Source organism: Camelina sativa, chromosome 13 (genome assembly GCF_000633955.1).
Source record: "Camelina sativa cultivar DH55 chromosome 13, Cs, whole genome shotgun sequence".
NCBI classification, from domain to species: domain Eukaryota; kingdom Viridiplantae; phylum Streptophyta; class Magnoliopsida; order Brassicales; family Brassicaceae; genus Camelina; species Camelina sativa.
The window spans coordinates 10,159,279-10,174,836 of NC_025697.1; the positions used below are offsets into that span (position 1 = coordinate 10,159,279).

Genomic DNA, 15,558 nt, shown 5'->3' on the forward strand with positions numbered 1-15,558 from the left:
GGAAAGATGCGTAAGCAAAAACTAAACTACATGAATGAAAACTAGCTAGATACAAGATACATGTATACCTCCACAAAACCGTCAGCGATCTTCATATCCCTAACTCCGGAGATACTGGTAAGAAAACTACGGACCATATTTCGCTTTGGTAAGTCAGCAACATCAGCACAATCAGACTCATTAAAAACATAAACAAGATTGACCTTGGCTAAGGAACCAGAATTTGTAATGATTTTACTCTCCGATAGATCATCTTGGAATTTCAAATACTCGAGTCTAGGGGCATCAATGAAAACCCCTGAGACTTTCTTATCAAAATCATCGTAGTCATCACCTTCACCAAAATAAAAGTCTACATGAAGACTGGTTAATGTCTGAGACCGCACTCGTAAAACCTTTACGTTATCTTTCACCATCCTAAGAATGCTCAAATCTTCGAGAACAGGGCAAGACGAGATAAGTGACTCTAAAACCACATCATTAGCATACACATTCTCTTCTAAACGCATAGTCTTTAGACTAGTCAAAGACACAGACTCAAACTCACCCAACGATACCCGATGGAGTCTTAGATACACCAGCGTGTCACATGCATAAAGACTTAACGGCATCTCTTCTAAAAACTTACGGTTCACAAGGCACTCAACATCAAGATGCTCAAGCTTACGCCTAACCACAACATCTACCCAACGAGTGACACAAGGCGGATCATTCACATTCTTCCTGATACTTAGCTTAAGCTTGTGCAAGCAAGACTTGTGTTCCCTAGAGAAATCTATGAACTTTTCCATAAACCCCACGAAGGTGTTGTAATCTGGGAACTTGGAAGAGTCCAAATCCAAATTGGGGATTAAAAGCCAGAGACTTTTCCACCTAGTGGACAAAACACTGGTCCTAACAGCTTCTTTAGTGGGAAGATACAAGAAGAGTATCTGAGTTATCAAAGAATCAGGCAATTTGCTTATCAGATCCTCTCTACCACTGATGTACCTTGGCGGTGGCCATATGCGACATACTTGTTTCGTTTTCATATATTCCAAATAGCCTTCCATTAGTTTTTGCTCGTACAAATTTGAACCCCAAGATTCCCACAGAGACAACCTCAAAAAACTCAGCACCAATTTCAGAAACAATTCATCACAATCAGGAGAGTAGCGAAGAAGACGAGTTTTAGGGTTTTGTGTGTTCGGAAGAGGATCCGACGGGAGACGAAGGCACACACAAAATCACCGTCAAGTTTGGGATTTTTGTTTTCTATCATTTTGCGGTTTAATATAAACTTAACCGGTAGATTAGAGATTAAACAATTTGTACCAAATTTTATAAACATGGGTTAAAAAAAAAAGTCTCTTCATAGTCGTTAGTAAATGCTACTCAATACAATTATGAAATTGCATACCTCCTTATGTTGGTAACTACTAAAATGGTATATTTTTTACTAAGTGGTAAAAAAATTTATCAATCAAACATCTAAATGAAATACAAATGTGGTAAATACAATCACTAAATTTAAATTAATTACTCTAAAATGGATAATTGTTGATGACAAATAGGGAATTTTGAACCCTTTGCATCAGTCGAACACTTGTGACTCACGCAGAATCTTGAATTTTAAACCATAAAAAAAAAAAACTAACACTTTCAAAAAAACCAAAAGGAAAAAAAAACAAAGAAGAAAAAATAAAAAATCTCACAATTACTGAATGACAAATCCCATAACTAAAATATATATTAATAAATAAAAACACAGAACATTAAAAATAAATCAAAAGAACACTTTGGAGTTGGAGCTTCTCCTCTTTCCTTGTCTTTGATAAAAGTCTCCTACTTGTTACCGGTACGTCTTTCTCTTTCAATCTATCTCCCCAAAACCATTTCCCTATTAATTTTCCTTTTTGTCATTTTCCATGAAAAATTGTCTTTATTTTCCCAAGAAAATTACTAAAACCTTCTCTTTTTTTTCTCCCTGACAAGAACACAACTCTACTGGACGTAAGTCCCGATCCAGCCAAGCCCGCTGATGAAGAAAGACAATGTCTGAAGAAACAAGTAGATGAAGTAATTGTTCTTCCCGTGCACAAAGTCATAGCATCCACACACGAACAAGAACGCCGCGAATCCAAGCTCCAATGTATTCAATCTTGACACCAAATAAACTCATAGTATCATTTTAGTGTATATCCTTCATTAGTCTCTGATAATATATAAACTTTTCGATGTAGAAGGTATACATACCGATCAGGCAATTTGAAGATTCTTGGGAACCTTTTGAGCCCTTTTGTGTTTCCTTTAGCGCTCTGACCACTTCCAAGCTTAGCAGTCACAACCCATTCGTTAGCCCTTCCTGCCTCAAACAGACCAATGAGAGTGGCCTTTGTCCGGTGCAGCGACATTACATTCTCGAATAGAATCCAATAGAACAGCAAATGAATCGACCTTTTGACAAAAAATAACAAAATGTCAAAGATTTAGTCAGATGCAAATGCAGTTACTTGACACGCAGGCAACTCAGTAAGGAAGAAACAAAAAGGTAATGACTTGAGATACAAGCTATCGAAGTTACCTTGGAGTACCGACGGAGTTGAGGATAGTGATGATGGAAGGGATATAAACTGAACCCCAAATCGGGACATAAACTTCAGGGACAAGAATGGTAAGAGGGAGAACAACGCAGTAGAAGCAAAATGTGACCCAATGTGCAATGATCTTCCTCACAAAGAAGAAGCTGTAAATCACATACACTTTCTTCCAGAATCTCACTTTCTGCACCACACCATCAGTAATAAAATCAGATTAAAGAATTTTCTGAATATTGTTTTAAGTAATCAGAAAAAGAAAAGGTGATTAAATGTGTTATTATTATCCTTACCTTGTTTCTTATGATCTCCATAACCATCTTCCTAAAGAGATTTGCAGGTCCACAAGACCATCTATGTTGCTGAAAACGGAAGGCTCTAAAAGTACTTGGAAGCTCACTTTTCACCTAATACAAAGAAAAAAAAGTAAAAAAAAGGCTCATATTTATGATGTATACCAATTTTTATACAAGTCAATACAAAATATCTTTGCTTCTTAAAAAGGTAAAATGATTATAACATAACTTGTTTGAATCAGCTATCATGTGTTTAATGAGAGAAGTAAGTATCTAGTGCACCACCAACTACTATATTTGTTATGTCTATTTAATTTATTCTAACTATTTTATTTGTTGTATTTATGTAAAAAAAAATATCAGAAAAATATATAAATAAAAACCTGAAGGTCACCGAGGTAGAGAAATTTCCAGCCGCGAAGACTTGCTCGGACAGCGAGATCCATATCTTCCACGGTGGTCCTATCTTTCCACCCGCCGGCTTCATTTATCGCCGCGATTCTCCAAATTCCGGCGGTTCCTATTTAAAAAAAAAACATTAGATAAGCTTCAAGTATATATATCCACATTTTGATTTTTAAAGTTTCTATAAAATTATTAATGACACAACACATTTAAGATCGGCCTTTCATTTGCTTCATCTACAAGTCCTACTGTAATGAATGTGTCCCCTTACTAAATAAAATGAACACATGATTTTTAAAAACCAATTAATTAGAGAATCTTCAAGCTTGCAAATCTTACTTATAAGACAAGGAATGACTATATAACTATTTAAGTATTAGTACTTATATAAGCAACACCTACTTGCTTCACATTTCAGATTCCCCCCACTCCTCTATCAATCAATTAATGATTGATTATTTATAGATTAATATGATTCCTTTATTTTATTCTTTAGTTTTCTAGTAACAGTTGTACACTTATCATAAACAACATAAGAATAAAATTAATGGTTTAGGGTCCACATACTGTGCTTCAATTGGTCGGACAACATACCAACTACATCACCCCTAAAACTCTAATGATATTACCAGAACAATTAATATTTACTTTCTAATCCAATTAAATGATGTTTTTTAGTAATATTTACTATATAATTTTTTTACCGTTGAAGCCGAAAAAAGCATGAGTTGATGAACCGACTTCTTGCTCAACAGTGAAATGATAATCCAACGACATTTCTTGCATCCTTGTCAATAAGCATTCATCAGAATTCACTGCATGCAAAAAAAAAAAAAAAGATTTAAAAACATTAGTCCTCAAACAAAAAAAACAGCATACCAATTTTATTGTAGATCATTGTCCAAATGTGGCAGTATCAGGAAGTAACGTCCTTCTCTTTTGTTTTTAGCTTTTAATAAATCAATCATATTCATCATATAGCTTTCTCATTTTTTAATTATTAAATTCACTAAGTTGGACCCCTGTTTTAGAAATAGTTAGGCACTAGTCGGGCGGTTGGGGTGGGCCTAGCGCCTAGCAAGAAAATTAGAGATTAAACGGGATTAATCGGAGACTAATTTTAGGATTATTTTATTAAATTAATAATAAAATAAAAATATATAGTACTAAATATATGTATAATTCTGTTTATATGAAAAGAAAATTATCAAATAAAATATAAAACTATAAGATTATCTTTAAAATTACTTAAACACATGAAAACGTTATTTTTAAAAACAATTTTATGATTTTAATTAAAAGTTTGTACATTAGTTATTGTAAAACATCATAAACTTTTAATTTAAATGTCTAAATAACATAAAAAATTATATTTGATTTGTATTTGGCTTCAAAAATAATCGGTATATACAAAATTAAACGGAAAGTAATCGGATTACACGATATAATCGGATACTTGATGCTAGGTGGGGATTAATCATTAATCGAGGCGGAGAGGGTGGGCCTAGCGATTTTACGGAGCGTAATCGATGCTAGGCAGAGATTTTTTAAACAGGGAGTTGGACTCATCCTTTAAATAAATAAAAGAATGAAATACCAAAACAAAAACTATATGAAATATACACTATACTACTATACACCAAGTGTCGGCAAGAGAAACGCAAAGTCCACAGTAGACTACGATACTCACACTGTATACTAATAATAATACTTTTACATAATACTGACAAAGATGGGGTCTCACACTTGAGCATTTAAAGTAAGGCAAAGAGCACGTGGAAGGTATCAGAGACCCGACAACTTCTAAAGACCATCATAACCCGATCCGATTCATCTAAACCGGATTAAACCGATTCGGTTAATTGACCGACGGATCCGAAATCGCGGAGCAGATAAAAGAAACGTGACATGACGTCAGCAAAATTATCCGTTGACCCGGGATTCCGCAACTAATCCGACCCGGTGTATTTGACAATTAGTAGGACTAGTTTTTAAATCCAGTGCGGCGAGGTGTACTTAAAACTCTAATGTAAACAAAGCGCACCTGATTTTACACGTGATGTTTTATAATTGGTTTAGACACTACAACTAACACTAGTGCAGCTACTCCGCCGACACAGACAGAACTAACCCTACTTCTTCAATCAGACAATATACACCGAGGAGATAACAATAATTATATCTCAAAAGAAAAATACAAAAATTGATGAAAAGACCATTTGAAAAAGCCAAAAATTAAAGGTGAATTATATGGAAAAAAAGATGTAAGCAAGAAAAAGGAAAAGACGATATTTATTTTCTATATATATATATATAATAAAAAGAACATTGAAAAGCATATACCACCGACACCACTAATGTAGCTAGCTACAAAACCAAAACCACGAGCTTTCATTTAATGAATCTAAAAAACAACATTAATTTTTTTTTCATAAAACATAAACAAAGAAGACACCGATTCAGTAATATTTTGACCATGACACTTGCACAACAACAACATAATCAAGTGTCAAATTTTTCATTTTTTTCTATTATAGATCAATGAACAAGCTATTTCAATTACTATCAAATTTAAAGATATACTCCTATTATTATTAAGTGCTAAGAGAGAATGTAATTACCGAACCGCCATCGAGCCTGAACCAAGGCAATGTTGGAGTTGTGCATGAGAAAAGGGATGCTACGGCGGAGAAAATCCGGTTCGGGTTGAAAATCAGCGTCGAAGATGACAACATATTCGCAATGTTTGACATAACTACGTTTGAGTCCTTCCTTTAAAGCACCGGCCTTGTAACCAACTCTATTCTCTCTTATTTGATACCTAATATTGATTCCTTTACTTGCCCATCTTTGGCACTCCATTTCCACCATTTGCTGCACATTTTAAGTATCTCATTTAAATCACCACATCATAAATAAAAAATCTAATGATTCCATAATCTTGTCTTTCTTACCTACCGGAAAATATTACATCTCTTTTTCAAGAAAGTAAATTAATCTTTTTCAAAGATGCTAAAAAGTCTTAATTTAATTAGAGAAAGTTATGGAAAATAATACTAATAGTGCAGCACCCTATATTTTTGTGAATGGACTAAGTAAAATTTATTTAAGAAATAAATAACCTTAACAGTAGGATCTGTTGAGTCATCCAACACTTGAATCACGAGACGATCGGACGGCCAAGAGAGTCCACACGCCGCTCCTATTGATAGCTTATAAACCTGCACGGCAAAAATCACGGGGATGCAAAAAATAAATCTATTGTCAAACTCTTTCACTTTTAGTCCACTACTTTAGCAAGTTACTATAGATTAACCCCCAAAACTATGGGTTTATCCAGAANCATATCACACAAAAAAAAAAAAATCTAATGATTCTATAATCTTGTCTTTCTTACCTACCGGAAAATATAACATCTCTTTTTCTAGAAAGTAAATTAATCTTTTTCAAAGATGCTAAAATATCTTAATTTAATTAGAGAAAGTTGCGGAAAATAATACTAATAGTGTAGCACCCTATATTTTTTTGTGAATGGACTTAGTATTTTTTTTTTAAAGAAATAATAACCTTAACAGTAGGATCTGTTGAGTCATCCAACACTTGAATCACGAGACGATCGGACGGCCAAGAGAGTCCACACGCCGCTCCTATTGATAGCTTATAAACCTGCACGGCAAAAATCACGGGGATGCAAAAATAAATCTATTGTCAAACTCTTTCACTTTTAGTCCACTACTTTAGCAAGTTACTATAGATTAACCCCCAAAACTATGGGTTTATCCAGAAAACCCCCAAAACTATGGGTTTATCCAGAAAACCCCCAAAAAATCTCAAATGAACAATAAAGAAATATGAGTCACGACTCTCGCCGTTTCGGGATTTGGAACGGCGGAGGAATATGAAATACGTGGGGGAAAGTTTAATTTCCCGTAAAATCTGAGGGTACTTTTCTCGAAATCATAAAACTTTTGAGGAGAAACAGAGAAAAAAAAAACAGAGAGAGAGATAGAGGAAAAAGGGACCTCTCGTTCGTTGAACATGGGGATTTGAACGAGGACGACTGGGAAATTAGAGCTACCAAGCTCTTCATCATCGTGAATGGGATCGAACTTGTAACGTTTGTCTGGTTTTTTCCAGAAGAGCTTGACGAGGACGATGACGATTCCCATGTAAACCCTCTCACACAAAAGCATGACAGACATTACCAAACAGATGTAAACGGCCAGCTGAAGAAGAGGAACAATCACTGGTGCTTTCACAAGCTCCCAGATCATGCCTAGTTGGCCTGTGATCTCCATCCTCACGCCGTCGAATGTCTCCGGCAACACGAACTTTGGTGTAACACCTTCCATTTTTTTNCCCATGTAAACCCTCTCACACAAAAGCATGACAGACATTACCAAACAGATGTAAACGGCTAACTGAAGAAGAGGAACAATCACTGGTGCTTTCACAAGCTCCCAGATCATGCCTAGTTGGCCTGTGATCTCCATCCTCACGCCGTCGAATGTCTCCGGCAACACGAACTTTGGTGAAACACCATCCATTTTTTTTCCTAAACCTCTCCTCTCCTTTCTTATTACAATGGCGGTGGTTTTTTTGGCTCTATTCTGTGTAAATGGGGTTTATGAAAGAGAGAGAGAGGTTTGCCTTGTGAAAAAAAAAATGGGAGGCTTTTCTCTCTCTACAGTTCGAGAGAGAGAGAGAGAGAAAAAAAGCTTTAGGAAGAGAGAAGAGAGGAGAAGAAGGAAATGTGAGTTAAGGAGAAAGATAAACCAGGAAGGAATATAAATGGTAAAAAATTTCAGTATTAAACTTTATTTTATTTTATAATTTTTTTTTTGTCAACACTTTATTTTATTTGTTTTCACTCATTTTATAAGATATTTTTCCTTTTTTGAGTGATTTTTTTTTGAGAATTTTGTACAGAGTGTATATAAAAAGGTTATGAAATAAAACAGTAAGTGACAAATTGGGTTTGTGTCTTTTTGGTTAGGTTCTTCTATTTTTCAGTTACAGAAAAATAACAGTGGATTTTTTGGTATTTCAGTTTCTGAGTTTTTGTTCTTTAAGAATCTGTGCCTGCCCAATGGGAAGGCAAAGGGGAGATTTGTAGAGAATTCTTATCAATTTATTATCCTAATGATTTTTCAAGTATAGATTTAACAATGACTAATGATTAATGATTTGATGAGGTTTTTACTTTTTTTTTTTTTTACCATTTATGGGATTTTGGTTTTGCAGCTTTTTATATTTTGTTCAACGTTTTTCGTTATGACAATTTATTTATTTTCGGTCAACTATTAGAACTCACTTCTTTGTCAACCTTATCAATTCACCTTTTTAACTCTTTTTTTTTTCTTTCAAGTAAGCAGTATAGTATTGAATTCATATCCATTGAATTAAGCCGTATATATAATGGATATGGTATATTAATTTAGAAGTAAATAATAAATGTTAAGAAGTTACGTGCCCGCTAATGGAACGTTAACATTACAATTTTGTATAGGATTCAATTCACATTTACGAAGAAATTTAGCAAATTTTAGGAAACAAATAATCAAAAAAGTAATGCAATTAATATGGAGATACTAAACAAAAATGCATTGCGTTAAAATCTACGGAGTGATTTGTTCAATAATCATATGTTTAATTCGTTGATTTGTACAGATAATATGATAATTAATGCATAAAAATTATGCGTAATTTAAACAAAAACTAAATATATTTTTTATTGTGTAAAATAACATGCTATTTGTTCCTGGATTTATGTTATTTTTTTTATTCACGTGTCATACCTATATTACATATGTATAAGCTTACCACTGTATCATTTTAAAATATATATATATCTATTTGATTTTTCTATATCATCTTTAATTTCAGTTATTAATTTTTAACGAAACTGGCCAGTAAGACCATCTCCAATGGTTTTCCCTATTTTTTCCTCTATAATAGAGGTGAGTTTTACTCCAATGGTCTTCTATTCTCACCTCTATAATAGAGTTCCTCTATTTATAGAGGAACTTTTGTAAGAAAAAATAGAGTTTCTCTATATATATAGAGGAAAAAATAGCAATCTCTATTTTAGAGGTGAAAATGGAGGACCATTAGAATAAAATTCACCTTTATTATAAAGGATCTCTATTATATAGAGAAAAAAATAGAGGACCATTTATGATTATAAATGATCTAACAAACAAATCATATGTTTCTAGATCCGTGTCGGCGGAAGGAGTGTACTATTATGGAGTCAGCCTACCCCTGTAAATAATGAAAAATCTATGAATACTTTTAAGAATAATTATAATGACCCTAATGTTTAATTAAAAGAATTGGTGAGACATACTTGATGAGAAAAGTGGCTTCCGAGGTGATTAGTTTTGATTTTTAGCCGGGACTGTGGATGTAAGATGTTTTTTGGCAGTGACTTCGTGTTTAAAATAAGTGTTGTGGCTGTAAATAACTAGAAGCTGTGTGGGCTTTATAAAATAATACGTAGAACAAGAAAAAGATATGTACTGTACTATGAAAATATTTAGAAGTGTGAAGCAAATTTAGAACAGTTAAAGTTAGATTGAAAAAATTGTAGCTTAAAAAAGTTTGAAATAAAACTACAAGTTTTAAGTTTTAACCAATCATCTCTTTATTCTTACTTGAGGTTCGAAAGGCAAATTACAGTCTGAAATGCCGTTTAGTAAGTTCTTATTAGTATCTCTCAATTTCTTTGAAAATGATGCGTTTGATATCTCATTGCTTACCAAGATAGCAGATAGATGGAAGGCTAAAAGGATATATAGCCGGATATGAGTATTATAAATTATAATGGTTGTGTTTGGTACGTATACGTATCATGTATATGGTGAGGTATACTTTGTTGTAACCAATTACAAATACCATATCAAAAATAAAATAATATGCTTATCTTTTCATCCGCTACTCTATATGTTATCTTGTTTTTAACCACTTATATATCGTTTTTTAAACTCACTAAAACATTTGTACAGTTTTGTGTTACTATTTAGACCTAATATATGAATAATTGGAATTTGAGGAAAAATATATATATGAATAATAGGAAAAATTGTATAGATCTCTTCTCGAATCTGAGAACTAAGGTGTATATAATGCTTATCTTAACAATGAGTGCATAGACCAAGTTGTCAGATCCATGGATCGGATATTGCCAGTTGCACCTTGCACCCCTATACTAATAATATTGACCATTATGTCTGTTACTTAGGTTTGTAAAACTTATGTATGCATTAAAAGATTTGTATGATATTTTATTTACCAAAACAAAAATCCTGTTTTGGTTAATCATATCTCGTTGTTCACAAAAGTATACGTAGAACTTGTTATAACAATAATATTTGCTTTATAATTTTCAATACCCATAATGAGAAAAAATCCAATGTTGAGAAAGTATTTAATGTCACGAGTTTAAGTACCGACATAATGTTGACTTATTAACATGGTATGGTCTCTTATGTGCAAAAAAAAAGAAGAGATTCCTTCGAAATTTCTTGGTTTTCATATATAAAAACAAAGTTAGAGTACTTCTCTATTGGTTCAGTGCGATTTAAAACTTAAAAAACTACGAAGAAACGATATTTTTAAGTATAACTCTTAAACAAGTTTTCAAGAATTGCTTAATAAGCAGTACAAAAGCATTTATATGATTGGTGTCAACCACGTCTAACCGTGACCACCCATAATGTTTCCGAGGAGAACCAAGATAGCTTTATGTGAAAAAGAAACATTGAGAATTCGTCTATATATAATGTTTGATTTTTTTAAGTGTAGAAATTTCTATAAATAAATAAGAGGACATTGCTTTGACTAGAAGGCCTTGCGCTGCCACAACTACGAGCAATAATTATCAAAGGGTTAGGTACTGAGGTTCGTCCATGAGGTAATCCTGATTTGTAATTTACAGAACTAGCCTCGCTATAGTTAAGCCTTCTCTACTCGGACTTTTACTCCACTTTTTCAGGTGATGCTTTCAACTGTTTTCACGATAAAGTTGTGTCCTTAAATTTTTCGGTTTCTTTTATCTTAGAGAAAAAAAGACATATAACACGAAATTTGTTCAATAGGATGATCTAAAAGTGTCTCAGCCCAAGGCAACAATCTCGTGTTTTAGGGATGACTAGGATTAGTTGGTTCTTGATATTTTCATTTTCTTCTTTTGTATTTTCATTTTCTTCCTGAGTGAATTGGTTATATAATGATACTTGAAGTTTTATATATAAACTTTGGAAAGCAAGCCTAACTGACTTTTGAGTTTTGACCAACATTTCTAGTTGCATACTGTAGTAACTGGACTACAAATCCACCCTAGACACTATCTAACTACATTTCTATAATATTATGGTTAAAATTATTCATACAAATCTTAGGTAGCCGTACTGGAAGGGGCGGCTGGATCATAAATACTTTTCGAGAGATTTCCTCCAAATGATCGTTCGAGTTCAAAACCAATCTAGACGTTGACCAATTAGACAAGACCTTTAAGATCTAGAAATTGTTTAAGAAGATTTTGATTCGAAGTTACTAACTCATGAACGTAAAAAAAAAGGGTTACTACTAACTCCCGTATCGGCTTGGAAGAAGATAAGATTAGGTAACATATTTAATTTACAACAACTACAACAACGAGAAAGTACATTAATAACATAAATGGTGATGTGGACATATCTAACGTAATTTTTGTAGTATTACAGTTTTTATTTTTAAGGTTAAACTTATAATATTGTAAAATAGATTGGGTTGATTAGGAGTGTAACAACTAATAAGTGTGTTAAAATGAGTTACCCCTCATCCCATTTAACCCATTTTGTAAACGATGTGAGCAAACTGTAACACGCTAGCTTACCAATGTTTGTGGTTTTAGCAAAGTTTTGAGGACCTTAATTAATTAACATTTGTTTCGTAGTCGACTTTTTACACACACAAAACTATAAAAATATAATGTAAATTTTTGAAAAATATAGTTTAACTTTATTGAAGAAACCGGGTGTTGAATTATTGATATTACGTCGTCCATGTGATCAAACTCATTTTAAGGACATTCCCTCAAAGTTCAAGAAAAAGCCTTGCAAGCCGAAACTTTGGACTCAACTTTTTAAATGAAATTGATATCGAAAACATCTTTTTATCTGTTCCCAAGAATGAGCCAAATAATGTACTAACTAACAGAAACATTAATCATGTGGATTGTCACTATTAACAGTTCAATGGGGTTCAAAAGTTAGTAATTCATAAGTTGCTAGAGAGATATACAACATAGAAGTTAGAAAGTACTCAAAGATATATTGTTTGTCAAGTAACTACAGTAATACTTTTTAATCATTTTTTTTTAACTTTGAAGTGTTGCAAATGGCAAGCCTTCCATAGATTCATGAATATGTGTATATTCAGACATATGCAAATTAAATTCTCTTTGTGTCCTAATGCTCCTCAATCTAAGGACAGATGTTTGTGGAGATTATGTTATTTTCTTACTTTCAAGAAATTAAGGTTTCTTTGACAAATAAGTGTAATGGCGACGTACGTATACATCTTAAAGATATACTTCAATATAATAGTATCCTCGTGTCGATGACATATCGATGTGTTGCTTTAAGATTTATTCTGATTTTATTCGGTTTGAGCTTTATATTTTTTCGTACTGTCTATAGAATTTGAGTTTTGCATATAATTTCAAATAGTTTGAGAGAGTGTTTTAATATGCATCCACTTATGAAATTTCTTATATATATCGTCATTACACAAGTTTAAATTATGTTGTACAAAATATCAAATATAAAAAACTATATATATATATAGATATATATCGTATTTTTGACAACGTAACAACTAAAAATCCGTAATCTTCTAGTGGAACAATAAATTTGACTTGCCTTTTGCTTTTTTGGTTGATTTATTTAGTTTTGTTTTTATTAGGACTATAATAGAATGAATGTGTTTGAAAATGTGAACCAATTTAATCACTATACGTCTTTCCTTTTCCTCCTTCATTTAAGGCTTTGATTAGTAATATGCTTTTCTATGTGATTAATTTATCCACTCATCTTAATTCTACTCGAAAACAGTTTGATTGGCTTCATATAAAATTTTATTTTCCAATGGGGAATAATAATAATATACAACCTCTCATTTTTAGCTATATAATACATACATAACATATATCTAGCGTGATCAAGGACATCCCACATACAAGTCATATTAGATTAGTTTAGTGGTGGCTCAGCAGGTTGATGACATTTAATTATGAACTTAATTACTTCAATTTCTATTTCCGTTTCTTACCTCTTGAAAGTATGCGCTGTACTGGTAAATCTATCGAAAAAGCTTAGTTGAACATGAGTCTTGTATGCAATTCTGATATGAATGGAAACTATGCAATAAACATGATTGAGCTCAAAATCAGGACTCCCATCCCATAATAATAGAGTCTAGAGGTCTCTGTAAAGGAGCCCAAGATGAGTTGGAAATGATCTAATATATCTAAACCCACTCATATAAGAACGAATTAAGAAGTGTCTTTCATATTAATGAACATAAAATGCACTCATATAACAAGTACCTTCTAAATCATATTTATAAAAGTACCTTTTACTTTCTCCTTATTGGTTCATTTGGCATTTAATTTTTAATATATTTATTTTCAAATAAAAAAAAGTTACACATGTAATCATGTACATTAATCTATACTTTAAATCCATATTTTAACACTAAATTATAACTAAATTTACAAAAAAAATATGAATTCCTCTAATTAAATTATTTTAGAAATGTAAGTTCTATCAGTGGATATTCTATAAATAACAATTCTCATATCCCCTCCTCCACCATATCTCAAATTTGAAATATTTACCTTGTTTGGTTTATATTCTTGCATGGTTGAAAGAGGTTAATTATATATTTTGTTATATATATCCCTTCTCATATTGTATTCAATTTTATTTATTTGTTTTTATGTAATTTTTCTTCCTTCTTTATTTTCTTATTATTTTTAATTTTAAATTACATATTTATTATAAAATTCTGATGGCTATACAAAAAAATTATCAATGCAGATTCCAAAATATTAATTTGCAAAATGAGAATCAAACTTAATAATTTATCTTCATTTCTTAATCTAATTTTTTGATTATTTATTACATATTTATTTTATTTTAAAAAGTACGCAATCTTTTAAAGAAATAAAATATTGTAACACAATTATTAAATCAACTTTCCTTAACTCTTTCTTATGTCCAAAAATTTTGTAATACATTTTTTAGTATATTCATTATTATATTTTGTTATTGTTTTCCAACATTATAATGTTTATTTAATTCAAATTTTGTAATTTAATGATTTTTCTATATAAAATACAATTTGATATTCCATTTACAATCAAGTTGTACTACAAAGAATAAATCATTAGAATTAAAACTAGCAATATATTTAGATTAGTTTAGTAATATTAAGATATTACTTATAAATAATTAATTAGTAACATTAAGATATTAATTTTAAATGAAAACTGGAAAAGTCATATTATAATCAATTAGTAAGGGAATTGCTTATTTTTACGTTGTTAATTAAAAAACATCAAGTTATTGTTTGATTCGATTATTTAATGTTTACAACCATAAAAATTATTTACTACAAAAAATATCAAAAAAATCAAAGTCAACTACTTTCATTAGAAAAATAATATGAAAATGATTGAGCGTATGATTATTTTAGTCTAAAGTTTGCATGATAAAGTTTTTTTAGAAAATTTCACATATTCTTTACTCTAAAGTTTACATACTCGTAATAACATGTAAACAACAACAAAAAATTCACAATATTTATTTTAAATATATAAAAGATAAAAGATACAAAATTTTGAATTTTAGTTTTAAGAATTTTATTTTATGTTCAACATATATAGACATATGATCATATGAAATATGTTTAAGAAAATATCAAAGAAAAAAAAGTTTAATCTGAAATTTGACTTTACTTTTGAAAGAGGATGTTAAAGAGAACTTTCGCTTGTCCTTTCACTTTTACCATTTGGTCTGACCTCACCCACCGTTTATTCCGGCGACAGCTCAACCCCGACTGCTTGAGAACTTTAGCCGCACTATGCTCGAATCGTTACAGCCACAAAGACATGACACTCCTCCTGTCCTCATGGTTTTCCAAACTACTTTCTACATGGTTAGTGAAGAAAAGTTTTTTAGATAGTCAAGTGTCTAGATCACATCATACTGTATAAAGCCACAGAGAAACTCAAA

At 31.6% G+C, this 15,558-nt stretch overlaps 2 protein-coding genes across 4 annotated transcripts in view; both read right to left on the bottom strand.

Annotated features, from left to right (window-relative positions):
• Positions 1-1,235, bottom strand: part of LOC104736278 (FBD-associated F-box protein At5g22730-like) — a 2,634-nt gene extending 1,399 nt beyond the window's left edge. The window contains exon 1 of the mRNA XM_019234725.1: positions 69-1,235. Within this exon, the coding sequence (XP_019090270.1) occupies positions 69-1,052 (984 nt within the window). The 5' untranslated portion in view covers positions 1,053-1,235. The remainder of the gene's footprint in view (positions 1-68) is intronic.
• LOC104736279 (glucomannan 4-beta-mannosyltransferase 2) lies at positions 1,492-7,994 on the bottom strand. 3 transcript variants are annotated; one of them, XM_010456236.2, is made up of 10 exons: positions 7,825-7,994; positions 7,300-7,628; positions 6,845-6,943; positions 5,899-6,151; positions 3,982-4,092; positions 3,256-3,392; positions 2,870-2,983; positions 2,564-2,763; positions 2,236-2,436; positions 1,492-2,140 (listed from the first exon to the last, which is right to left on the bottom strand). In XM_010456236.2, coding segments are annotated over exons 1-10 (1,602 nt in total). In that variant the 5' UTR covers positions 7,826-7,994; the 3' UTR covers positions 1,492-1,983. The 3 variants fall into 3 exon arrangements, with proteins under 3 accessions (XP_010454538.1, XP_010454539.1, XP_019090633.1); XM_010456237.2 differs by having other exon boundaries at positions 7,300-7,446; positions 7,642-7,993; XM_019235088.1 differs by lacking the exons at positions 6,845-6,943; positions 7,300-7,628; positions 7,825-7,994 and adding an exon at positions 6,400-6,519.